This window comes from Heterocephalus glaber, unplaced genomic scaffold, assembly GCF_053883595.1.
Source record: "Heterocephalus glaber isolate CG9 unplaced genomic scaffold, H.glaber_assembly_v1.0 deba00001608, whole genome shotgun sequence".
NCBI lineage: Eukaryota > Metazoa > Chordata > Mammalia > Rodentia > Bathyergidae > Heterocephalus > Heterocephalus glaber.
The window spans coordinates 340,234-365,870 of NW_028258379.1; the positions used below are offsets into that span (position 1 = coordinate 340,234).

General features: G+C 44.1%; 1 protein-coding gene and 1 pseudogene across 5 annotated transcripts in view; one reads left to right on the forward strand and one right to left on the reverse strand.

Annotated features, from left to right (window-relative positions):
• The window catches only part of Daam1 (dishevelled associated activator of morphogenesis 1), a 171,008-nt gene that overhangs the window by 139,466 nt on the left and 5,905 nt on the right, over nt 1–25,637 (forward strand). For all 5 annotated transcript variants that reach the window (XM_004837461.4, XM_004837462.4, XM_013067823.3 and 2 more), the window contains 7 exons: nt 5,196–5,280; nt 10,036–10,142; nt 11,693–11,781; nt 12,552–12,720; nt 19,915–20,022; nt 21,310–21,370; nt 25,468–25,599. In XM_004837461.4, coding sequence (XP_004837518.1) covers nt 5,196–5,280; nt 10,036–10,142; nt 11,693–11,781; nt 12,552–12,720; nt 19,915–20,022; nt 21,310–21,370; nt 25,468–25,599 — 751 coding nt within the window. The remainder of the gene's footprint in view (nt 1–5,195; nt 5,281–10,035; nt 10,143–11,692; nt 11,782–12,551; nt 12,721–19,914; nt 20,023–21,309; nt 21,371–25,467; nt 25,600–25,637) is intronic.
• LOC147822726 (U5 small nuclear ribonucleoprotein TSSC4-like) lies at nt 1,498–3,897 on the reverse strand (annotated as a pseudogene).

Below are 25,637 nucleotides of genomic sequence, written 5' to 3' on the forward strand. Positions count from 1 at the left end.
TCCTGGATGTTCCAATTCTCTCAGCAAATTTTTGAAATATACAAGTTGAACTAGGTAGAATTAAATGCTGTTTTAAGATGACTGGTTTGTTTCCTGCCTTGTAAAGAAAGTTAAAATAGATGTCTCAAAAATTGCCACCCTCCAGCATGCCAGAACACTGCCAAGCTTTAAAAGCAATAAAAGGCTAGAATTGGTAGGGTCCTTAAATTCCAGAGATTAGAGACTCATTCTGTGGATGACAGATGATACTAAGTACTCTGCAACCTATAGAACCATCCCAGAAGGCAGGGTACCCTTCTCCCCTTTCCCCTAGGTAGGGTTTCCCTTGTCTGATCCAGCAGGCCACATGCCTGGCGGTAGGTTGACAGGTAGCTTTTCTTAAGTACTAGCCATTAACGTCTCCAGTCTCTTTGTGGGTCACATTAAGAGAAAGCAGAATTGTTATGAGTTAGAGCTAGTGTTTAGCCAGACAGCCTCTGGGGGTTGAAGAACATATACATATATACAATTTCAAAAGCAAGTTCTGTACTCCATATGGGGAGCTAATGAAAGGCAAATCTGATACTTCAAGTATTGTTCTCACTGTGACTTTTGATTCCTTTTCTTTTAAATGTAAAACAGAAGAACTCTGCAGAACTACACCATAAAATGGTGTCTTCAAATCGTTGTGAAAAGGACACAGACTTATTTTTTTCTTATAGCCAGATCTCTTCTTGCAGTGATTATAGACATTTCCACACTGCTGGTTCCAGATCATGGCAATTTCAGTCTTCTCTCACATTGCTGTTCTTTGACTTTCCAAGGCTGCACCGTGGTGTTTGTCCTCAGATTGACTCCAGAGCCTATAGCCTCCTAAAACCCAGGACTGCCCAGGCCTATGGAGTTGGGACTTTGGTGCTGTGATACTCTTTTCCCTTGTTACATACTTTACCCAGGCCAGGTTGGCATAATTATTCCACTGAATTGTGGGGATTTTCTGTCCAAGTGTTCTGGTGAAGATGTTCACGAGGCAGTTGGTTGTCCCAAGAATGACTGAAACCATCTAGAGAAGTGTGCTGGTGCCGGGGTCACTACACAGTTCAGGGGCCATGAAGCCACTGCAGAGGAGACAAGGTGCGTCTTACTCATCCACATGGGTAGTATGGCATTTTGCCTAGATGCTGTTTGTGAAGGACGATCGAAAAATACAGTGAATGTTTCTTTTAGGACTTTGTTAGTGTAAAAGACACATTGCCGCTAATCCCCCTCAAGATACGCCCCCTCACTTTGAACACACTTATCCCATCATTCTTGCCACTTGCTGAAGCAGTGTTGAAAGTCCTTTTTTGTGAACATCTTTAGTGGTGGTGTTGTGGTTCCCTGGATGCCCTGAATTGGTTGAAAATGTTTACCTTTCATGGTCATTTTGATTTTGGGGGAGAGCCAGTAATCGCATGGTGCCAGATCCAATTAACAAGATGGATGAAGACACACTAATATTTGTATGAGCCTGTCTTTTCAGCAGCAACATTCACCCTGTTTTTAATCACACCTCATAAGGACACTCAAGTCTTCTTCTTTTCTTTTTTTTTTTTTTTTTTTGAGAAAGACCCAAAATCTTTATTTCCCCTCCACGGACATCAGGGAACTAGGGCTTCTGGTGTCCCTGCCCACCTCCATCTCCCTTCCAGGTCCAGACAAGGTCTCTGCTTTATAGATGGATGCCCAGAGCTTCTGATGCCTCCTACAGATAGCCCTGCCATCCCAGTGACAGTGATTCTGGGTAGCCCTGCCTGCAGCCTGGTGGGGTGGTCAGATTGGTGTTCCTTCTCAGACCCCAGACCCTCGGGGCTGCTGCCCCTGGTCTGGAAGTGCTTTCTGCTTCCCTTCTTGCTAACGTGGAAGCCAACTGTCTCTGCCCCTGGGGAGCCTGGTGAGGAGCCAGTGTGGGCAGACCCTGAAGACATCACCACCTCATGCAACCCCTGGGGGCTGCTCCATTCCTCATGCTCTGGGCTTCCAGGCCCTGCCTAGTGGGTCAGCTGGAGGGGTCCTGGTTGAAGGAAGATGTGTAGTCAGTGGGCACTGCAGGGCTCCAGGAGCCCAGGAGGGCCAGGGCAGCAGCCTGATTGCTCTGCTCTCTGCCTCCACCATATCCTCCAGGCTATATTTGGTCCAGCACTCAGGGTGTGCCACATAGGAATAGGGGCCACCCTTGTCCGGTGAGGCCTCTCATTGGCCCTACCTAGGCCTCCTGTTGGAGGCTGGCCTGTAGGCACCAGGGACCACTTGAATTGTCACTCATGCTGGTTTGGGCTGCAGGCGGCGGCACCTGACTGGTTGCCCCTTCCAGACAGTCAAAAATGCTGTGGCAAATAGGGCTGGGGTTAGCTCAGTGGTTTCACCGCCTGCTGCGCAAGTGCAAGAACCCGAGTTCAATCCCCAGTACCTAAAAAACAAAAAAAACAAAAAAAATGCTATGGCTTTGCTGGGAGCAGGTAGAACTCATGCCTCGAAGGTGGAAAGGCCACACTGCCATGGTGGGAGTGCCTGTGGGGCAAGGAGGGGCCTCTTCTAGCTCTGGGGCTCCCCAGGCAGTACCTCCTGGCAACAGTGATTCTACCTCAGCACCACCTGGCCAGCTGAGATTTGAGTCTGAGTCACTGAGAGATGGAGTCAGAAGGCAGGGTGTCATACTCTGTCACTTACTCAGCCTCCGAGCCAGGGGAGGGAGGGCTTGCCTGCTCCACCAGGAGTTTGTCTGGTCTGCTGTGTGCTTCTGGTACACAGTGGAGCTTGGCTGGTTGGGCCTGGAGCCCTGACGAAGGTCCTCTGTGGGAAGGTGTGTTTCCAGGCCCAGGTGTGGAGCTGCTTGCTGGGCAGGGCCTTATTTGATGCTGACAATGGTCTCCAGATAAGCATAGCCCTACCAAGTGGCCTCCGTGGGGCTCACTGCAGCTAGCAGCCGGCCGTGCTGAGTGGAAGGGGTATACAAGGAACTATCATACAGTGTTGTGCAGTCGGTATGATGCAAATGCCTGGGCACCCCTAGCCAGACACACAGCCTTGTGGAGCAGGGCCACTTGTTAGGTGTTGGGAGCAATGCTACATAATTCTAGGGAAAAATCATTTGGTTGCCTAGTTCTCTGCCTACAGCCAAGCTACAGAATAACTCCAGTTTGGCCTCCGGTCACAGTTGAGACTTCAGTGATCCAGTGATGCTGTGATTCTCCAGGACAAGCAACATCCTGGGAGAACAAACATCTGCACAGTTCCTCATTGTTCTTGGACTGATTAACATCTTGTTTGCCGGAGATGTACTGAACTCTCTGCAAGCCTTCCGTTACACCTTGTTTATCCCAGTGTGAACTATTGAACTCTCTGCAAGTCATTTGTTACATTTGTTTCTCCTGATGTACTGAATAAAAGGTGTGGTAAGCTGGGGGCTTTGTCTTTGCTGCCCAGAGCAGCACTGATCAGACCCAAAGCTCAGCTTCTTCTCAGTCTCATTTTTCTACCTTTCCTGTAATTCGCCGTGTGCTGCCGTGGCTCGCAGGAGACCAGGACTCACTGCAGAGGTTCTGGTAACGTCCCCTTCCCCTGTCCCCTACAGTTAGGGAGGGCAGTGACGCTCCCGAGCCTATTTAGAGGTAGCAGGGGACTTGACCAGGCTGCCACACTGAGGCTGCGGGGCGCCCCAGCAGCTCTGTGTAGTTCGTGTAAATGCTTCACATGGACTGTTTAACTCAGTCCTGTGTGTATGTGCCTGTGCGTACAAAGTCCTTTATTTTTTTATGTAGTTATTACTCCTGTTTTACAGATGAGGAAACAGGATTTATAGAAGAAATCTGGCAGTGTCAGAATCATGACCAACACCAAAGCCCTTACCTTCAAAAGTTCCATGTGATGTGTCCACATCTTGTTCTGTATTGTGTCTTTATGTCTTTAGCTTCAGTCCTAAATGTTATTCTTGGAAAGCACATGGATTAAAAGGATACATCAAGGGGCCTTCATTGGCTGCATTAGTGGCAGCTCCTCAGGAAGTAAGATGAGCATCTGGGCATGTTGGCAAGTCCCTGAAACCTCAGAACTTAGGAAAGCTGAGGCAGGAGGGTCACAGGTTTGAGCCCAGCCTGGGCAGCTTAGTGACCTAGCAAGACCTGTCTCAAAATAGGTAGGAAGTAAAAGTGGGGCTGGAGGTGCAGCTCAGTGTGGAGGCCCTACCTTCCATCCCAGTGCCAGTCAGTCAGTCAATCAGAGTATGGATCCAGTGCTCATAATCAGAACAAAGAAATGATTTTTTAGCACACTGATAATGTGATTAAGGTTATTTGCCCTAGGTAAGACTACTGTAAAACAGATTTTTATAGGTATATTTTGGTTTCATAACCTTTGTGTTTTGGTCAGTACTTTATTGTCACACCTTAAGACACAGATCCCTAATTAATAAATCCTTTAAGTTTATGGTGGACAGAAAAATGGAAAACAGATTTGTGTTTTTGCCTAAATCCTTTGCTATGAAATAATAACTAGATAAGTAATATTTGTGGTTGTTTTAAAAATGGGGATAAGCAATCACAGGAGAGCTTGAGTATGTGGGTACTGTCACTTTCTGTGTTTGACCTCCAGCAAATCACTTCGCCATTCTGAGCCTCGGTTTAAGGAAAAGACAGTTATTTTGAAAATCACATAAAATAATATATGGGACAACTCCTCAGCTATGAAGTGCTGATACATTTTATTTTTGCATATTAACTGTTGGTCAACTCTTGAACAGTAACACGTAGTTTCTAATATTCTCAAAATGCGTTTTAACCTGACAGCAGAATGCTCTAAGTATATCATTAGGTCAGAAATTTAGTTTTCTCATCTCAGTTCATGGGTGCTGTATATAGAATAAGATAGCTGTATGTGAATACTTTTCCTAGTTCTAGTCTTCTAATACTGTGCTTTGGGAAACTAAATGATAGAACACAGCAGCTTTGTTCTGTGTCCTCAGAGCATTACAAAACCCTGAAAGAATGTTAAAGCAGTTTCAAAATCTTATTTACAGTTTCAGAATCCCATTTTGTCAGGAAGTAAGCTTTTACTGAAAGATTTTGAGAAATACTGTACTTGAAAATCATAGCTGGGGTAGTAAAATGAGTTGTCTTGTATTAAATTTTGATGTTCATACCAATGTTGCTAACAACATATTAACACATTTTTTTCTCCAGGTTGAAATTATCCAATGATGAGATCAAACGGGCAATTCTAACAATGGATGAGCAGGAAGATCTGCCCAAAGACATGTTGGAACAGGTGAGCTGCCAGACATTTCTCAGAGCCCAAGTTCTGGCTTTTAGAGGGGAATCCGACACTGGGAAAATCTGGTTGTTGCTCATAGACAACTTCCCCATCTCTGGATCGGGAAGGTTGAACCAAGGTTCCATGTGGCTCTTTGGGAGACTTCATGACTTTGTTCTCTCATTGTTCCTCACAATGATAGCTGAAAAGGAGTCACACGTTTGTCAGAGTCTTTGACCCACACTGCCAAATTCTGTTCCTTGAGCTGCAATTAAATTATTTTGTTTTAGGAGCTCACATAAATACACTACCTTTAGTAGAAAACATGTTTCACAGGAATGCTGAGAATCATGCCGGCACTATGAGATTACAAACTGTACTGCATAGACTGATGCATCACTAAAATTGTAATATGGTTTGTGTCTTGGTCTTGCCCCATCATTCCCACCAGCACAAAAGCCACTCTTAAACCCCAGCACTGTCACCTATGTCAAAATAGCCATGTGTCATGAGATGAAATGTCAAGTTCTTGGGCTAAGAAGTATCTCTGCTCATGTTGTCCATGTATGGCATCCTCTTCTCTCATAAACAGTGGTAGGTCTGTATGCCAGGCTCAGCAAGTGGGATTTACGCATAGTACACATCTTTGTCCCTAGACGAATTTTATTATTCATAGCCAAGTAGCCAGTCTCCTGTGGTGTCCTGGTCCCTCTTCGTGTAGCATTTCTATAGCACTTCTGCTTAGCCATTCTGACCTTATCCTGTGTTGTTCAGCAGTTTTGTCCAATTGTCCCCGAATGACAGTGTTGTTGAGCTAGGACATGTCCGTTATCCCTTGGTCTGAAACTAAATATTTCTGAGCTTTGTGGTAACAGTCTCAGAATGCTTTAAGGCTATTCCATCTTTCTGTCCCATTATCCATGGCATGGAATCAGATTTCTAGTGTCATTTGTCAGAGCCAGATCCACTTACGGTCGACTATAGGCACAAGAGACCATGGTTCCAGGGAGAATTCAGTGTCTCATCTGAAGCATGCTCAGCTCCAAAAGCAGAAAGCAAGGGTATTTTGCCCTGCTGTCTGTGGTCCTAGACTGTGAGTGAGGCCTTTCTGGGTAGAGAACCTGTCTCTCTGCATGTGCTTTTTCCATGGCCCTCACTGATGGCCTTGGGGGCCTCAGAAACAAAGCGGGAAGGAGTTATTTGTGCTGTGCCCCCCCCCATCTGGACCTACAGCTGGTATCATCCTGGGTGAAGACCCTTGTGTAGCAGTAGAAACACCATGCATGCTGTCCTTTAAAGGTTTGATTTGTCAAAATAATTAATGACGGTGTCCTCCAGGCTCCAGGTGCTCTACATATAGATAGTGTAAAGACATTCCCCACCTTTTTAGAGTGTGTTCCAGCCCTCTGCACACTCTTCTTTCCCTCACCATACTCCAGTCACAACAATCCCTGCCCTGGGACAGTGACACCCAGCCCTCTTCAGCCCTCTCTGACTCCCAGGTGACCCTGCCTTCCAGTTGCTAACCCAGAGTGAAGCACTGTGTATAAAGCTGCTGTAGTACTTCGGTCTTTAGCCCCTATCAACAAGGTCATATAGTTTTTAAAATTCTACCAGATCTGTTTACTGTGAAATTGCATCCAGCAAAATTCCTCCTTGAGGGAAAGGATTTCAAAATCTTGCCAAAAAGCTCACAGTGCAAATAGAACATACTTCAAATAAACACAAGTAAGAAAATCTGTCTACTGACGCAGAATCTGGCCAAGAGAGATATTTTGACCTGGTCTCTCCTGATAATTCTGTGAGATCCCTACTCAGCTCCCACGCTCTTTTCCCCCCTTATTTTGCTGCTCTTGCTCGTCCTTTTCTTCCATACCCTACTCTTGCTAGAGAAGTTTTGATACCAGCATCTCTTTACCCCTATTTGTGATTTGCATTTAGGGCACGTCCCTTCCTTCCTGTCCTGCTGCTCATTACTGCCAAGCTCATGTCTCAGAGGAGAGGTTCACTCCTCTTCCTTGGAATGCATCTCTTCCTGCTTTTTCCAGCAGCCTTCCTAGCTCTCCTTCCTCTCTCACAACTATCCAACACAGTGCCTCACTCAGCCCTCCTTTGCAAAGGCTGAGCCTTGAGCACGTGCCTCTTGCTGTGCTGTTGTATGTAGCCAGACACAGGCCCATGGACTCCTAGCAAGCAGACACGTAGGATGGGGGCTGTGGGGGTCGGCGAAAGGATCCCCCAGACTAGAACTGAGTTCTCTTGCCCAGTAAGTAACAGTTCATACCAACGGGGGAAAAATAAACCCAAACCTTTTCCTTCCTCTTCCACCTTCCTCCTCCTTACCCCATTACCTTCCTTCCCTCCTGCACTGAGGAGGAACAAGAAGGCATGCATCCTGTCCATTGTCCCCATTTGAACACAACAGAAATGCGTAGGAGCTGAGCAGCTCGCAAGTTTCCTGTCTCCTCTTTCACCCCTTCTGAGAAAGGCACTGCTCCTTGCCTTTGCCCGGGCCCCATCCTTTCCTCTGCTCAGGACCTGCATTGCTGGCTCTCTCCTAGGTCTCCGTCCTTGTCCTGCCCACTCAGCTTGCTGAAGTCTCAGACATTAACACGCACACACGCACACACACGCACACGCGCACACACACTCACACATGCACACACAGAACTACTGTCCTCTTTCTTTCCAGCACGGCCAGGGTTCTTGAAAACTTGGCCTCGCTCACTTCCTCTTCGTTCTTCATTGTCCGCCTCCCCTCCCTAAAGCTGAGGACACTCCCAGCTTCCCTTTCGGCAGAGGTAGGGGACACTTTGCCATCTGTATCTCCCTGGATTTCTTGGTGCTCTGTGACCCTAATGGCCACTTGCTCTGGCTGTACACCATGGCCTCTTTCAGGGGTCCCTCCTCTCCTCCAGTTCTGCTTTTTCCTCTGGACAACTTCTCTGTCATGTCACTCACATCCATGCAGTTGTGTTACAACCAAAGCCAGTAGTTTGACTTCTAAATAGATCTGTTTAGGGTTTCAGACCCATCTGTCCAACTGTCTGTGAGAAGCTGCTGTCTCATTCTCTGGAGACTATTTCAAACACTAGTTCCCTTTCTTTTTCCCACCCCACCTCAACATTTTCTTCCTGGTTTCCTGTTAAACATTGTCTGTGCTGTTGCCTAAGCCTAAAGCCCAGGCCTCATCTTTGACTCTGCTTTCTTCATTTATCACAGTTCATCCATTACAACTCCGGCCAATACGATTCAACCTCCTAAACAGGCCTGGAGTCTATCCACCAGCCCAGGACACCTCACCTGTCACTTAGATCACTGCACCAGCTACCTCATTATGATCTCCTAACAATTTTGATCCCTTCCAATTCTGTCTCTATTCTGAAAGCACAGTGATCTTCTTAAAATGCAAACTCCTTTACATAAAGGTGTCAAGGGACTGTGTGGCCCCAAAACAAAGACAGCTTCTTGCAAGGTCATTACTGCTCCCTGCTGTTGCCCGCTCCTACTCCTGCTGTCCTTGCAGCTGCTCTTCTCCTTGTGTAAATGTTCTGCTGCCTGTCCCAGGCCATGGAACATGATATGCACACTACATAGGACACGTTTCCAACCTCATACCACTTCCCGTACGTCCTTATGCCTCCTTCCCTATGATTCCAATTCTCTTTCTTTTTTTTTTGTTTTTGTTTTTTTTGTCCAATTCTCTTTCTTTGTTGGTGGCATCCACACTGCATTTTCTGAGGTCCCCCAATTAACCACTTTCCAATCCAATTATTTAAGTACTGGATGACCAAAAATTGCATGTTTTTTGTAATTTTTATAAAATAACAGGAAATATAAAAACAATGATTTTATCAAGTTTATTAATACAGGATCAGCTGGTTGAAATGCCACCTGCCTGAGCGACACTTGGGACAATCAGTATCTAAACAACCTCGATGCCCAAGTGACGTTGGGGTAAACTGTTACTCAGTTAAGTCCAACAGACCTTTGCAGATCTGCTAAATGGACCGCCCATTGCCAGCATGGAGTCATGGAGAGGATCTCAGCACTCGGGGGCATTTGATCTGAAAAAGTGTGTGCATATTCCTACTCGTACATTCACAAATGTGTGTATCTTCAAATCGGATATGTTCAGAAGTACTTTTTCCACTTTAAATATTGTTGCTGCTGCTTCTATTGCTCTGCTCATTTCATCCTCCAAAATGAAATATGGAATCAAAAACATCAGAGCCCATTGTATTCCTCTCATTCATCTCTACCTGGATCAATCAATTAGACGGAATTAAATAAGCAGAAAAATAAGAAAATTGAATGAACTACAGTGGAATTATTCATTCAGTCATGTAACAGAAAAAGGCATAGCACTGGAAGTCAGAGACCTAGCTTCTATTTCTAACATTTACACGGCTTACTTTGTAATCCTGGGTAAACCATTTAATCTCGCTGACCCTCGCTTGTGTCATCTTCCAACAAGTGTCAGTCTCTGAAGTCCCTCTCATGGTCCATACAGAGTGGGTGCTGGAGGAGAACTCCCACAGTCCTTACTTGAGAGGTGTAGAAACTAGAAAGGTGCCAGAAAGGAACTATAGACCAACTTAACTACTTTTGAGTACAAATGTAAATATTTAGGCATTCCCATTATATCTTAGTCACCCATGAGCAAAGGTTATAATTCAAAAGTTAAAATTTCATCTTGGGATAAAAAAGCATGAAAATGTTCTGTGGAAATGTAAGTTATAAACTTTGGTTTTAATGTCTGCTTTTTAGCTTCTGAAGTTTGTTCCTGAAAAAAGTGATGTAGACCTGCTGGAGGAACACAAACATGAACTGGATCGAATGGCCAAGGCTGATCGATTCCTTTTCGAGATGAGCCGGTGAGTTGGAAGATGCTGAAGATGAATGAAGCCCTTATCTTACTAAGGAAGTTAAACTTGCAGTTTGTATTGAATTTCTTGGACCAGTTAACCTGCTTACCTTAAAACATTTTTAGATTCTAAATCTTCCCAAGTCTGAGTTGTGTGGAATTTGATTGTCTGTTTTGTGACTTCTAACCCTGGGACGTGAGCCAGGCACAGCACTCTGTCTCTGGGCCTCCTTGGTTTCCGTGCTGTGGTCTTATTGGACCCTAACTCTTCCATTCTTCTTACCGCTTTGATTTCTTGGGATAGTATCTCATGCTTCCTAGTACCTTGGCACTTCAAGTTATGATAAAATTGAAGGAGAAAAACAGACTCTGAGTTGTCACCCTCAAGCTCCCATAACTGAACAGCTAGAGCTGCATGTCCAATCAGGACGCATGCAGACACTGCTAATCAATCCTGGTGTGCCTCCCCTAGAGCCTTGGTGAGCTCTGAACCCTTCTGATAGCCCCAGGCAGCCACTGCTCTGTAATTGGGCTTGGCGTGTGAGCTGGGTCTCTGCCAGTCCAAGCCTAGTAAGTTGATTTTGTATTAGAGAAGGACCAGTGGTCCTGAAACTTGTGACCCTTGGGGCAAAGCTCTCCTCTTAGTACCAGAGGCCCATGAACACAGCCAGGGGAACGCGGCTCTCACTGTTTATCTCTGCCATGTGCAGACTAACTGTGCCGTTGCTGTTGTTGCATCACAACTTGCCATTTTATACACTGCAGTTGAACAAAAGGTGGCTTTGAAATGTTCACAGGTGCACCCAGTCACCCTCAGGGTATACAAGCAAGTGGCCATCTGAAATAGCCGCTGCTTAATAAGCACGCAGAGCTTTGTGCATGTCGTCCTCTCAGCCCTGCCAGAAGGGGCAGTAGGGAGGGAAACATTCTCTTCCATCTGCTGACAAGAGGAGACTCAGAGCAATTAGGAATTGAGAGACCCATATAGCAGGGTTATATGGCACAGTTTTAAAGGAGGGCCTGATACCTAGTCCTGCTGGACTGAAGCATCCACCCTAAGCAGGTCAGGCATTGACGTTGAGAATGCTCAGTGTAACCCTGCACCAACAAGAGCAACTCAGCTCTGCAGTGATCAAAGGCTGCATGTGCCCGTTTCCTCTAGTCACTATCTGGAAGGCAGGGCTTGCCAGCCCTGAGGGGAGCTGATGAGAGCTAAATGTGAGGGAAAGGGAGACTTGGGGACATGAGTGAGGACAGCATGCTGCAGGGGGTGATACTGGAGACAAGTCTTTGTAGTTTTGCCAAAAGCCACATTTTGTGAGAAGTTAAACTTAGGAGAAGCATAGGAAACTGTCCTGCATTTGCAGTACTATGGAGTCTTTCCATTGTTCCTTCTGTGTCTGCCGTTCTAGGGGAAGAAAGGGGCTGTGGTGACAGCACCAGGCCCTCCCTGATAGGTGCTCAAGGTCTGGGGCATTTGCCCACATACCTTGTGTCAGTCAAACAGAGATGGGCTCTCGTATTAGGTAAACATTAATCCATCCGTGCCTGCTCTTACAGGATTAATCATTACCAGCAAAGACTGCAGTCACTGTACTTCAAAAAGAAGTTTGCAGAGCGTGTGGCAGAAGTGAAACCCAAAGTGGAAGGTAAAGCTGAGCGCTGGCTGTTTGGGAATGCTATTTGTCTCAGTGCCCACTTTCACAGTCAGATCCAAGTGCACATAGCAAGCAGGGGTCCTTTGCTGACTTTTTGCTGGAAATCTCTGGAAATGTTAAGGTCTACACTTGGCCTGCTGGCTTAGCCTGGACTCTTGAGAGCCGGCATAGGTCCCAGGCTCTCCTTCTGGGCTAGGCTTCTGACCCCATTTGTGTAGCTCAGAAATTAATTTGACTGCTACGCAAGTAACCTGTAATTAGCTTTCTTGTAAGAGGGCCTTACTCGATTTTTCCAAGAGTAAAGTTGAGGCTTTTAAATATTTGAGATACAGCTGAGGCCACCAAAAAACGCAGCTACTGAGTGTGAGCTGGAATCAGAGCCACTGGAGCTCCAGTCCTTTGTGACACCTTGAGCCATAACATGTCACAAATTTGACCAATTCTCTATCAGTACAATGATAGAAATACCAGACAAATGAGTGTTTACAAAGGGGTTTGTGAATGAAACTGCTGTCCTATACATTTTTAAATACTTAAGGTTGAAGACAAGAAAGGAAAGCAGTCTGCCGCTGCCTGTGGCTCTCTAACCACTGTAACTTCCCCCACTTCTTTGCTTGTAGTTTAGGTGTTTTCAGGGTGCTTCCTGGCAGTTTAATCACTCGGCCTTACGCCTCTAATCTCTCTTATGGAATGTGACTTTAGGACGGGAATCATTGCAAGTCTTGGTTGTAATAATTGTGTTTTTATGTGGTTTGTTGAAGCGATCCGTTCTGGCTCAGAAGAGGTGTTTAGGAGTGGTGCCCTCAAGCAGTTGTTAGAGGTGGTTTTGGCATTTGGAAATTATATGAATAAGGGCCAAAGAGGCAATGCCTATGGATTCAAGATATCCAGCCTCAACAAGATTGCTGACACCAAATCCAGTATTGACAAGTAAGTACAGGATCTCCTGGCACTTGGAGTATCTGGGTGATGGGTTGTCACCCTCTTGTGACTCATCTGTTGCTTCCATATTGAACTTCTCTTTCTTGGTACTCTCCTCCTCTATCAATAATTCCTCTCCTTCTCTTAACCAGTAGCATCCCCCAAGTTCCCTACATCTAGTTCTCCCTCACCCATTTTCAATGCATAGAATACCATCTATTCCAAGTTGCCCTTTCTTAGTCCTGCTTCTTTGAGGGGACCAAACTTTTAAATTATAGTATAATGTACAAAAGAGAAGTCACTAACCCTAAATGTATAGCTTGATGAATTTTGACATGTCAAATACTCCTGTAGAACTGAGATCAAGAAACATCACCAGATAACTCTGGAAGTCTTCTCTTGGTAGTCACACCTCTCTACAGAGACTAGTGTTCCAGAGAAAAGGAATAAGCTACTATATGAAAAACTTGTGATGCGTAAATGCATTTTGGCTGTTAGTATCAGCTGCTCATCCCAAGACTCATTAAAATGCTTCCTAGAAAGTGTTCAGCCCTGCAGTTTAGGTGAACAGATTCTGGTTAAAAACACCAAGAAGTAAAAACACTCTCATTAACAGGCAGGCTCACTATGCATATTTTCTGTAGTCTCCCTGAGAGCTCTGTTCCTCTGAGGTTCTCACTGACTTCAAAAGTAAGCTTCTCTGTATCTAAATTATTTTCAGAAGTGTGACTTTTCATCCTAATTATTCCTAGCTAATGAGGTGTTCCACCCTATATTTCTGTAGGGTTAGTGAAGCTGTGTATGACAGCCTCAGTCCATTTTGAAAGAAATGCACTATGTGTTAGCTGCTGTACATTACAGAGAGACAGAGCAGCTGCTGTTACCCCACCCTGCCACCTTACCCCCTCGTGTGTGCTTAATCCTTTTCGTAGCACATTCACATTTGATTATCACAGCAGCCTGTGAAGTTCACAGGCCAAATCTGTTTCCACATGTAAGGAAACTGAGGCAGCAGCCTGTGGCTCGTTTAACTTGCTGAAAGTCAAAACAAGCAAGGTCAGGGCCAGGGATTTAGCTCAGTGGTTTCACCGCCTGCTGTGCAAGCGCAAGGACCCGAGTTCGATCCCCGGTACCCAAAAAAAAAAAAAAAAACAAGCAAGGTGTGTGGCCTCATTTAACACTTATTCTGTTGGTCAGTCCACAGCTGCATTCTTGCCAACAGGTGGATCTTCTTTGGAGGCTGTAATGGGGACCAGCAGCCTCTTACTTGCATATAAAGAGCAGCTACCTTTTTAAGAAAGGCTGTTCTTTGCAACTGCACGTATAGGCCACATACAAACCCAGTGAATCACCCACTTGCCCACTCCCTTACTAATAACCTGGTGTTTATGTGGTTATCTGCTTTTTGAGGTTGCTACAAAGTGTATCTAATGTATAAACCTTTTAAAAAGAAAAAAATCAAAATTGTTTCTGATCTCTTTCTTTTTCCTCTTTTCTCTGCTGTGTTTGATCCCCCAGTGTAGCACAATGTGGATAAACCTGCAGTGCCTCTTAGCGCCTCATCAGGAAGCAGTGTCCCGCTCAGCAAATGAGCACAGTCAAATAGGTCAGGAGCTCAGTACAGGCTACCCAAGGTCTTGATAATCGCCAGGCACTAGTCAGCTGTGTGGCTGCTTAGTTATCATTCATTCATTAAGAATTTGTATTTAGCTGGGCCAAGGATTTAGCTCAGTGGCACCGTGCCTGCTTCCCAAGTGCAATGTCCTGAGTTCGATCCCCAGTACCAAAATAAAGAATTTGTATTTAGTCAAATGAGATGCTTTTCTGGATAGCAAATAAATGGGGGACTTCTGACCTGGTTTGAAGCCTTTCTACAGTAAGAAAGGTACATATAATTCATTGGGTTAATAGAAATTCCTCTAAGACGACAAGGGAAAATAGCCATGTGCTCTCTTGTAATGGTAGCTGGGAGTTAGTTCCTTGCCTCAGCCCCTTAGATGAGAGGCACGAAGGCAAACTGGTTGATCCTAGGACAGCAAAGCTCACACGGACAGACATAGCTGGGCACAGAAGCATGCATGTCCAGGCTATTGGCTGCCTTTTTGCTGTGCCAGGCAATTGTTTTCTAATTAATGAGAAAGGGAGGCATTAAAATGTGAGTCATTGACTCAAGAATAGGTTTGTATGGTCCCTCTGAAGTCACAGGGGTAACCAGAAATGCTTTTCATTGTTATTGAAAAGAAAATTGTTTGGCAACTCTGATTCACTTTGGTTAGAGGTGGGCTTGAGTATTGTGATTTAGCTTTGTGAATTATCAAACTGCCTAAACTATGGAAATATTCGTGAAGAAGAGCATTTGTGTCCTCCTGATTGTGTTAACTTCAGCAGATCACCTCTTGGCCCTGGCTGCATGTTAGCATCACCAGGGAGTTCTGAGAAATACCCATGCCTGCCCTCACCTCGTTCCAGCTGAATGACTGAGGGTTGGCCCAGGCCTCTGGAGTCCAGGTGACTGTAATGTGCAGCAGAGTCGGTGGCAGGGACCAGACTAACCCGGCTTTGCCTGTAGTGTTAACACACATGCCCCCTCAGTCTGGGTCAATCTGGGTTCAGCCCTGTCACCACAGAGAGGGAGTTGGCACAGCCGACAGTTGTGACTGCTGCTAAGGGTTCTGCAGTTAAGAGCGGAAGTGTTGCTATAAAAGCAGAAGTGATTCACAGCTTCAGGATGTCACATACCTGACGGCACAGTCGTGGCCCGAGTCCAGATTCAGCCCTGAAATTGGGGTCTTTCTAACTCTCCGCCCTTTGGATGACATCTTTATTTTAATTACACTTTGTGTCATTTCATGTGTGTGGTGCACAGTGATTGCATTTGCCACGCGGCATGGGTACGTGTATGTAGCACATCCTCTTTGTTTAGCCCTCTCCCCTCTTCTCACTCATCCTCCTTGCAGCTCTTGGACTCTGTCATGTAGAGACACGATGTATCGTGTATATTTTTAAAAATAGATGCTAATAGTACATGACAATCATCACATTCCTCTTAGGGACTTGGTGTCCCACACAGCACTTCACAGTCCCTCCCCGTCTCACCCCTCCCGGCCCTGCATCTCTCGGTGCCCTTCCCATATGCCAAAGATCCATCTTGCCATTTCCTATTGCCCTTCTTTTACTTTGCACTTTATTTATCTATTGGGTTTCTCATTCAAGAGAAACCATGCAATATTTAAGGTTGTGTGTCTGATTTGCTTCACTTAACATTATAGTTTCAAGGTGCTTCCATCTTCCTACACATGGTTCTAGTTTATCCTTCTTTATGGCAGAGTAGTACTCCGTTGTGGGCTGCTTCCAAGATTTAGCTGTTATGAATTGTGCTGCTTTAAGCATAGGTATCCATGTGTCACGGTAATATGATGTCTCACTCTTTTGAGAAGATACCTAGAAGAGGAATATGTGGGTCAAATGGAATTTCTATTTTTACTTTTTTGAGGAATCCCCATACTGATTTCCACAGTGGTTGTACTAATTTACACTCCCACCTACAATGAAGAAAGGTTCCTCCCCCTCCCCCACACATCCTCTCCAGCATTTGTTATTGGTTGATTTTTTGATGATAGCCATTCTTTCTGGAGTGAGATGGAATCTCTTAATTTTCATTTTTCAAATGGCCAGCAGTGTTGAACATTTTTGCATGTATTTATTGGCCATTTGTATTTCTTTATTTGAGAAGTGTCTGTTCGTTTCAGATGCCCATTTTGTTGTTACTGTTTGTTTGTCCCCAGTACTGGGAATTGAACTCAGGACCTTGTGATTGGCAGGCAGGCACGGTGCCACAGAGCTAAATCTGGCCCAGATGGCTATTTTTCAATTGGGTCTTCAAATTTGGTGGGAGAGTCTTATTTTATTGAATGTTTTATATATTGTAGATTATTCTGTCTGAAGAGTAGCTGGCAAAATTTTTTTCCCATTCTGTAGGTTTTCTCTTCATTCTGTTAGTGGTTTCCTTTGCTGTGCAGAAGCTTTTTAATTTTATGTGGTTCAATTTGTTGACTCTTGGTATTATGTCTTGTGTAACCAGGATTTTGTTTAGAAACTCTCTACCTCCACCTATTTTGTCTTCCAGCAGATTGTTCTATTCTAATGTTTAGATATTTGATCTAATAATTATATATTTGATACTTGATTTGAGTTTAGTACATTGCTTTTTTTTTAACATTGCTTTTAAGGTATATTTGTGGCTGTTGAAGTCTTTTTGTCTTTCAGTTTTGAAATTTTGTTCTCACACCGGTCGCTCTGCCACCCATAATTTCAACATAAATATTAATCTCATTTGTTTCTGATTGAAACCTTTTCATGGACTCTAATTCTTTGTTATATTGGTCATTCATGTTTTGCATTGTTTTGTTTAGCTCAGCTACCTTTTTATTAGTGTCTTCTGAAAGCTCCCAGGTTATTTTGATTATTACTTTCTTTATCTGTTTAGTTAACATCCTCTGTGATCCCACTGAGTACCTCTTTGATCTGTTTTCTAACCTCCTCTGTTATCCTTTTGAGTAATTCAAGTGTGTGGTTTATGCTGTTCTCCCCCTTAACCCCCCCCCCCCCCGCCCGCACTGGCTTCAGGAGAGCTGGGAGTTTGGGGAGGCATTGTTGCCTGGTCTTCCTTCTCATGTTTCTGTTGTTTTTGTTTTGTTTTGTTATTTTTTTTGTTTTGTGCTGACATTTGTGGATGCTTACAGTGTAAAGACTTGGTTGCTAGTACACTGGTACTTCATTTCATGAAGTTATTCTTTCCATGATTCTGGTCTCAAACCAAATAGGATGAGAACCAAATCAAATTCCATAGTTGGGCTCAATGTTGACCTTATGGAGAAATTCCAATTTGGGTTGGGACCAGAATCATGGAAATAATTAAATTCATGAACTGAAGTACTACTGTAAAGACATGTCTTTAGTCACTTTTCGGTGGTGTACTTAGGACATTGCTACCTATAGTCCTTTGCCTCTGTCCCAAGATTCAACCACCTCTGTTAATTTGAGAGGGGACAATGCAGGGAAATTGGCCCAGCACTGAGTTCTTGGTGAATGTACCCTAGGGTTGTTAATGTCACAAAGGTAATGTGGGTGTTGGCTCACAGAAAGAAACCATTAACAGCAACAGTTATGCGACCCTGGTGATATCAAACAAATCAACTACAGTAGTATCATCTAAGACAAATTGGATATTAATATACCCTGAGAACCAGTTATGGACCTCTCTTATCACTGGATAAGAAATCCACAATTATACTGTAAGCATTAAGACAACCCAGTATTTACTTACAGCTAATATGTACCAAATGCAACAGCTATATCTCCGCTAATGGTAGAAAGAATTCAACAGTAATTTTATAGTTAACTAACTATTGAAAGATTAGTAAAGCTTTATGGTTATACTATTAAAGACGCAGGGCTTGGGAACAGGGAAAGCAAGAGGAAGAATATGAAATGTTAATCTATATAGTATGAGAAGGAGGAGAGAGAAGTGGTACAGAGGATCTTACTGGAGAGGAGAAGGGTGTTTATGGAATTAGGTAAAGGTGACAGGAAAAACTGATGAGAAACAGAAGATAAAAGAAAAAAGGGAGAAAAATTTATGGAGAATAAAAATAAAGGAGAAAATTAAAAGAAACAAAATAAGAAAGAAAAAGCAAGGAAAAGGTCAAGAAAGTATCCCAAACCCCAATAAAAAGCAAGCGGAAAGGGAAGAAGAAAAAAAGGGGAGAGCATACACACTCACAGAAAGAATAAAAGGAAAATTCCTTTGTGCTTTTGAATGGGTGGTTTTCTTCCAGGATCTCCAATTCTGGGACACTTCAAGATGTGTTCCTCCTTACCCTGGTAGATTAAAAAAGGCAGTCAACTAGCTCAGTGGTTCTGGCGCCTTCCTCGCAAGCACAATTTCCCGAGTTCGAGCCCCAGTACCAAAACAAACAAACACACAAACAAAAAAGGCAGTCAGACACCAGATCCCTGCAGCACCGGCAGGCAGTGGGGCTAAGACAGGGCTCCAGGGCTCTGTCTTTCAAATGCAGAGCTACTCAGCCCTGCAGGGTCCGGGCTTGCGTCCTGCAGCCCAGACCCCTCAGGAGGTCTCTTTCCTACCTGCCCTCTGACCTTGACTGTCTCCCACGGCTGTCTCTCACCTAATCACTGTTGGAGGGTAACACTGTGAGCCCTGCACGAAGCCGTCCTGCGGCTGCTCTGTGCTCTGGGTTCAAACAATCACCCCTTCCCCGGAACGGCACCCGACCAAGCATTCTCCACAGGGATGTGGTGGGCTCTTGCACCAGAGTCACTCGCCAGCTGTGCCTGTGGAAGGACATCTGTGGGAGCGGAATCCTGCACTCTCCCTCAGATCGCAACCACCGCCTGTCTGTTCGCCACTGCCTTTCTCCCTTGGGCTCCCTGGAGCCCCCAGCTTTCATCTTGTCTCTGTGGGTTCAGACTCCCTTTCCCACCAGCTGCGTGCGTACTTCTCTGCATTGCGTTCTGTCTCTTCAATTTCTTTGTAGCTTTTAATTTTCCTGACAGATTCTTCCTGGTTCCCAGGGATCTACCTTTTGTTTTTTTCTTCCCCAAGTTACTATTTCCTAGTGTCTGGATTCTGAATCTCAGAAAGGCAGAGTTGTTAGCACTCACCACTCCACCATTTTTTCCCCTGGATGAAATCTTATAAAAGCATCATCAGTAATTTTCACCAGTGAGTTTCTTTTTTAAACTTGAAAAGTGCCAAGTATTTCTAGCCTTGCAAGTAGCTGCTTGCTTTGGTGAACATCCTTCACTCTCTGTATGCCCCCCGCCCCCAACCGGGTCGACTTGTTATGGACTCGCAAGGCACCCTTGTGGGTCAGATCCTCTGTGAAGGCGAGCTTGAGTGGTCTCCACTGGCAGTGGTTCACGTTCACCTCCATCACCTGTTACGTTACCCACACTTTGAAGAATGTTCACAGTGGGTCAAAAATGTAATTTCTTCCCCCCCACACTTTTCCTTTTGAGACTCTCTCCTCATCCTCTTCTCTTGAAAGGACCTACCTTTTCAGAATGTCCAAGTTTTAAAGTTAATGCCAAAATATAACATTATTATGGGTTTTGCTCCTTAAGCATATAAACCAAAGGCAAGTTAATTATGTTGAATTCTTTTTCCTTCTTTAATTGTAGGAATATTACCCTTTTGCACTATCTCATAACTATCATGGAAAACAAATACCCAAAGGTCCTCAGCCTAGGTGAAGAATTGCGGAATATTCCTCAGGCAGCAAAAGTAAAGTAAGTACTCACCATGAGCTATAGTTTTTTAAATCACTTGGACTGTGTTGTCCCATGAAGTGCAGTGCATAAACTCAAGTTTTCCTCTGAACACTGTATGAAATAAAGCTTGAATCATAACCAAATCATTCAAATGTGTCATAAGGTTTTAAATACATATTTGTTCTAGGTCCTTTGGAAAAATTGCCACATACCATTTTTAACTTTCAGAAATCCTAATTTTCTGAGTTGTTAATAGTACAAGAAAGGAATGTGGTTTTACTAGTGTTTAAAAAAAAAACAAAGCAGTGCTGTTAAATACAGGTAGGAGCATCCTGAGTTCACAAGGATATATGAGTAAGTAAATAGAAGACCTACACACAAGGGCATTGCTAGTAATTTTTGCATACACACACATTCCCTAAAACCAAGGCAGCCCTTTAATGTGAAGCAGTCTTTATGCAAATCAAGAAACTAAAAATAAAGTGGAAAGTTGCCAAACTTCTACCACGACACCGTATGTCAGAGACTGGGAAGCAGGCAGCTTTTCCTGATGTTCTTCGCTCCCGCTTTTGACTCGCTATATATGGCACATAGTGTCTTTTTGCAGAGAATTTGAAAAGCAGGCTAAGCTTTTCCCTGTGTAGAATTTAGTACAAATATACTTCATGTTTTACTATGTAAAACATGAAGTTTCTTTGTATACTGTGAATTATCTTTTAAAATTAAGTTTTAATCTTGAATGTTTAAAAACCATTAAACAGCATTATAAGAGAAGTCCAGAAATCTTTCTTTATTACAAAAAAAGAAGACAATGAAAATGAAAACTATATAGTACCGCTATAAGAAAAACTAGTGCTTACTGCAATTTAAGCCATTACTGATATTATTCATGTTATCAGAGCCCCAAGTAGAAGCAGTACAGTTATAAAGAGCAGAATGTGAGTGTGATTGTGGGTAATGCAGTTTCTTTTACTTTTTCCAAGAGAGCCAAGTAATGACAAGAAATGTATTTCTACATATAGTAACTTGCTCAAGTGAGATTTTTGGGAGACTTAAACCTGAAATATTTTTATAGACCTAGTAGATAGTTCTCTTTTGCTGTTTTTAATCTGTAGAATACACCTGCTGATTGTGGAAAACAAAAAGCATAATTCTGTACCTAAATTCTGTAAATGTAAAATGCTGCATTTTTTCTGTGAGATGTGAACATGGGCTTTCTTAAGTGTGAAATATTTAAAGCCATCATGTATTTAATATGCATAAGTCACATGCTGATTTTCACTAAAATGTTGCTATTTAAAACAGCATGACTGAGCTGGACAAAGAAATAAACACCTTGAGAAGTGGCTTGAAAGCAGTAGAGACAGTGAGTACTGGTTTCCTGTTCTAACCCTAGTCTCTTCATTATCTCTAGTCCTGATGATGCCCAGCACACGAGCTGATGGCCACTGTAGCATGTGCTCTGCCCAGGACAGTGCCTCCTGGTTCAACACAAAATGAAAGAAGAAGAGGCAAGGGCAGATTGTGTCTAGCGTGCGACTTGGTAGTAGGCAGCAGGCCATCCGGGGTGGGCCACTGCGCCTGGAGTGGACCTGGGGTGGGTACCGCCAGGATACGGATACGTGGGGGCAGGCCGTGCGGAAGTGAGCTGGATAATCAAGGGCCCTCTCAGTCCCCACATCCTGTTAATATCCAGGGTTTCCTTTCAGGAGAGGAACAGAGTGTCTGGCTTGCCTTTGAGCCAGTCCTGTGGGGAGTATTTCCTGAGCAGATACTTGGATATACAGGGCATGCTCAAGGCAAGGGGTCAGGTGAATCAGAGTCCTTGCCCTCTGTGGTGTGGCTCTAGGAAGAGCCAGTTCCTTCGGTGGGTCCCGTCCAGATAAGCTCAGCGGTTACAGAGGGCTGGCTTGGGGTGCTCTGGTGGCGCAGGCAGTGTCTGGCGTGTGTCTGGGGCAGCACCTCTTCTGGAAGAAAGGAGCAGTGAGCAGTGGCTCAGAAGGAGGAGGGAGAAGACACAGGTTTGCAGGAGGAAGGCCGCCTGGGGACATAAGGCAGAGAGGAGCCGGGGAGTGAAATGTGGCTTTGTTAGCACAGTGCTGAGGTACCATGCAAAAGCTGCTGCCAAGGGCTGGGGAGAGTCCAGGGATGAGAGCAGCGGGCAGAGTGGTTCATGGCCCACCCTGCCGAGAAGCCAGACATAGGTCTGGTCTAGTGCCCTTAAATATCTTTCAGATCATCTTTCTTCTCTTTTTTTTAAATCATGAAGCTATGCCATAGAGAGTATTGAATTCACTAAGGACATACTGCTAATAAAAGTTAAAATCATAGTGTATGATTTTTTCCATTGGCTTTCATGGATTTAGGAGCACATGAGGGTTGAGCTTGGTTTTGGTTTTATAAAGTTTGTTTGTTGGCGTGTTTGTTTGTTTTGGAGGGGTGATGGCTGAAAGAGGGTGCGCAAATAGAGTAAACGCTCTTCCCCACCCCCGCAGGCAGAGTGGTGGAGCACAGGGACAGTCCTCAGAAGCTCTCAGACAGGGCCACCAGAGTGGGGCACTTGGGGTGAGGCTCGTGTAATACTTGCTACCCCTTTGCCCTTTCCTCTCCGTGGTGGCTTTCTTGAGACCAGCATGGCAGTTGTGACAGCCCTAAGTCATGATGGACACTGACCTCTCACTCAGCCCCAGAGCAGAGAGCAGGGGAGACACGGTGTTTCAAGGACATTCTGTGTTTTGGTTTGTTAAAGCACAGTTTTACTGAAGTCTGCGTCCCCTAGATCAGGGATGGCGAACCTTTTAGAGATGAGTGCCAAACTACAACCCCCCCTTACTTATCACAAAGTGCCAACCCTGCAATTAAACCTGAGTACTGAGGTTTTAGTTTAGAAAAAACAGCTCGATGTTAACATCTTGTGTCTTAAAAGAAAACCACAGTGACATGTGTGCCATAGGTTTGCTACCACTGCCCTAGGACCTACTTTTCATAGGAAAGGAATTACAGAAGCCCTCTGTCCCTGCCCCAGGCAGCTTAAATATCATGGTATAGCCTTAAGAAATCTTTGGGATTTTGAGTTTAGCAAGGTGAAATACTCATGTGTCCTAAGCATGCTTTGCCCAAATTGATTATACTGTTGGAAGGTGTCAGAAATGCAATTCTTATGAAATGATCCATTAATGAGACATTTGAAGATGCTTTCCCATCCCTGTGCCCAGCATACTTATACACTCACTTTCTAGATTCTTCCAGTTAGAGCCAGCTCCATAATTCATGAGTTTTCACATCTGTTACTTCGTTTGATTCCTATTATAATATGGCTACTGCCTACCTTTAAAAAAATGAAGACACTGCGCCCAGAAGCAACTTGCTATGGGTAAGAAGCAGTTAAGTGCTAAGCTGAGTCAGAACCCATGGCCTCTCACTGCTAAGCTCCTGTTTGTTATTATCTCTGGCAAAGCAGGCACAGAAGAAAATAGGAGGTGTCCAGTTACATCGGATGGTAACAGTATAGTTGTTCCTGAGACTCCGGAGGCAGGCAGACCTGACCTCAAACTCTTCCTGTCACTGATCAGTTACTTGACTTTGGGAAAACAGTTAAATCCCTCTAAACCTTACTTTACATGTCTGAACAGTGGGGATAGTGATTCCTCTTAGAAAGTTATAGGCATTGAAAAAGAAAGTACATCAGGTAATATTTGAAATCAATTACTGAAATTTGAATGGTGTGTGTTCTTTTCCATGGTAACAGAATATGGATGATTAACATGAAACTAATTCTCCTACCTGCCTGTTCACAAATGGTCGGTGATCATGGGGCCAAATGCTATAGTACTTGAAATTCTACTGACCCAGATATGGTGGTTAGAAAGTAAATAAGACTTTGACAGAAAGGGAAATGAAGGAAAGAAGAAAAAAATTGAGACACTAAAATTCTGATCACAGAATACCAAATATCAAAGTCTCTTCCTTTCACTCACAAATCCTTTGACTTCAGTTCGTTCCTATTATTTGTTTGATGTCTATTAATTTTATCCAAATACTAACCTGCTTACCTTCTAAAGGCACAGTGAGAAATTACACCGATAAAGTACTCAGATAATTGGTTAACATGGTGCTCATTTTTCTTCTCCTAAAACTTTAAAACTTAAAGTAGATAGTGAAATGTTTTTCTCCCCCCTCCTGGGTATACCACTCAGAGAAATGATAGCTAAGATACCAAAACTTCAGTGCTGACAGCTCTCTAAGACTCAGGTTAATGTTGCAAAATAATCCAAGACAGTTTTTGCAAACCTTTTTAGAAATGTCTTCAACTCCATGTGTACAGGAGCTTTCAGTTGTAGACACATAGTTGAGGGACATTTTAAGGGCCGAGGATGTCTTTTTTTCTAGGGCTAGTGGAAGAGGAAGTGATGTGTATGTCTTTCTTGAATTTTACCCAGCGTGTTTCCCTGCCTCTGTGCAAGGGCTGGGGTCTGCCTTTAGAGTATTTCCCATGATGATGATGATGATTTCAGCAGGGATGATGTCATCGTCACCACATTCAGGGCTACTTTTCCCCACAAACCCAAGGGCAGTGTGGGCCACCCTTAACTAAATCCCTCCCCCTAACTGCAATAGAACCCTCTGAGGAACTCAGGAAAAGGGTGGCTGAATCTGTCATACAAGCTGCCATGTATTAGGTGGGCAAGTTCCACACCTCACCATCTCCCTTTTATATGAGGGACGTGAAGGAGGGAAGGAGTTTAGACAAGAGACTCCCCACCCCCTCCTAAAAGATGTGCCCTCTATAGATGCAGGTCCTCTGATGAGAAGCCTCATACCCTAATTCCTCATCCATCTTCTAGACTCAAGAAGCTGTGACAGGAGCAGAAGCACATTTCTCACATTGCCCCTTCATCTTAGAGATGGTGGGAACTACAATAAAAGCTTGATCCTGCTTCCAGAGATTTTAAAATCCTTTTTTGTTCCATAATACATCATTTTTTAGGGGGATGGGAGGTCAGACAAGCTGCATTTCAGAAATGCTGTCGTAATGGTTTTTAACACCTTTTTACTCTTCTTGCTGGCGCTATTTCGTAGAATAAGGAACGACTTTGACAAGTTTGTGGGGCTTTATATACAGTTTTTAAAAACTCAGACTTCTATTTTTATGTTAAGGTTTTCATTAAAAATTTTTTTGAAAGTGGAGCCACGTAACAAGTATGGGGAGAATATTGTGCCTTGTTTCAACAGTTTTTGCTAATTTTTAGGCCAAACAATGATGGATACCTAGAGTTTACCTTATTCTGTTTAATTAAAATCAGTATTTCATGTGCATGAGGGTGTGGCTGTGGCAAACCAGAGTACAGTGCTGTAGATGTGTTTGCCACTCTGAGTTGTGAAATAATAAGGCCTGTGGAGTAAGATACAAGGCATGTCAGTGTTTGAGGTCCACATTGTCATTATCCATTTCCTGTGTTGAAGGAGCTGGAGTATCAGAAGTCTCAGCCCCCGCAGCCTGGAGATAAGTTTGTATCCGTGGTCAGCCAGTTCATCACAGTAGCCAGCTTCAGCTTCTCCGACGTTGAAGATCTGCTAGCAGAAGCTAAAGACCTGGTAACTTACTTGTGTTGGTTGACCGGGCTGGGCTTTCG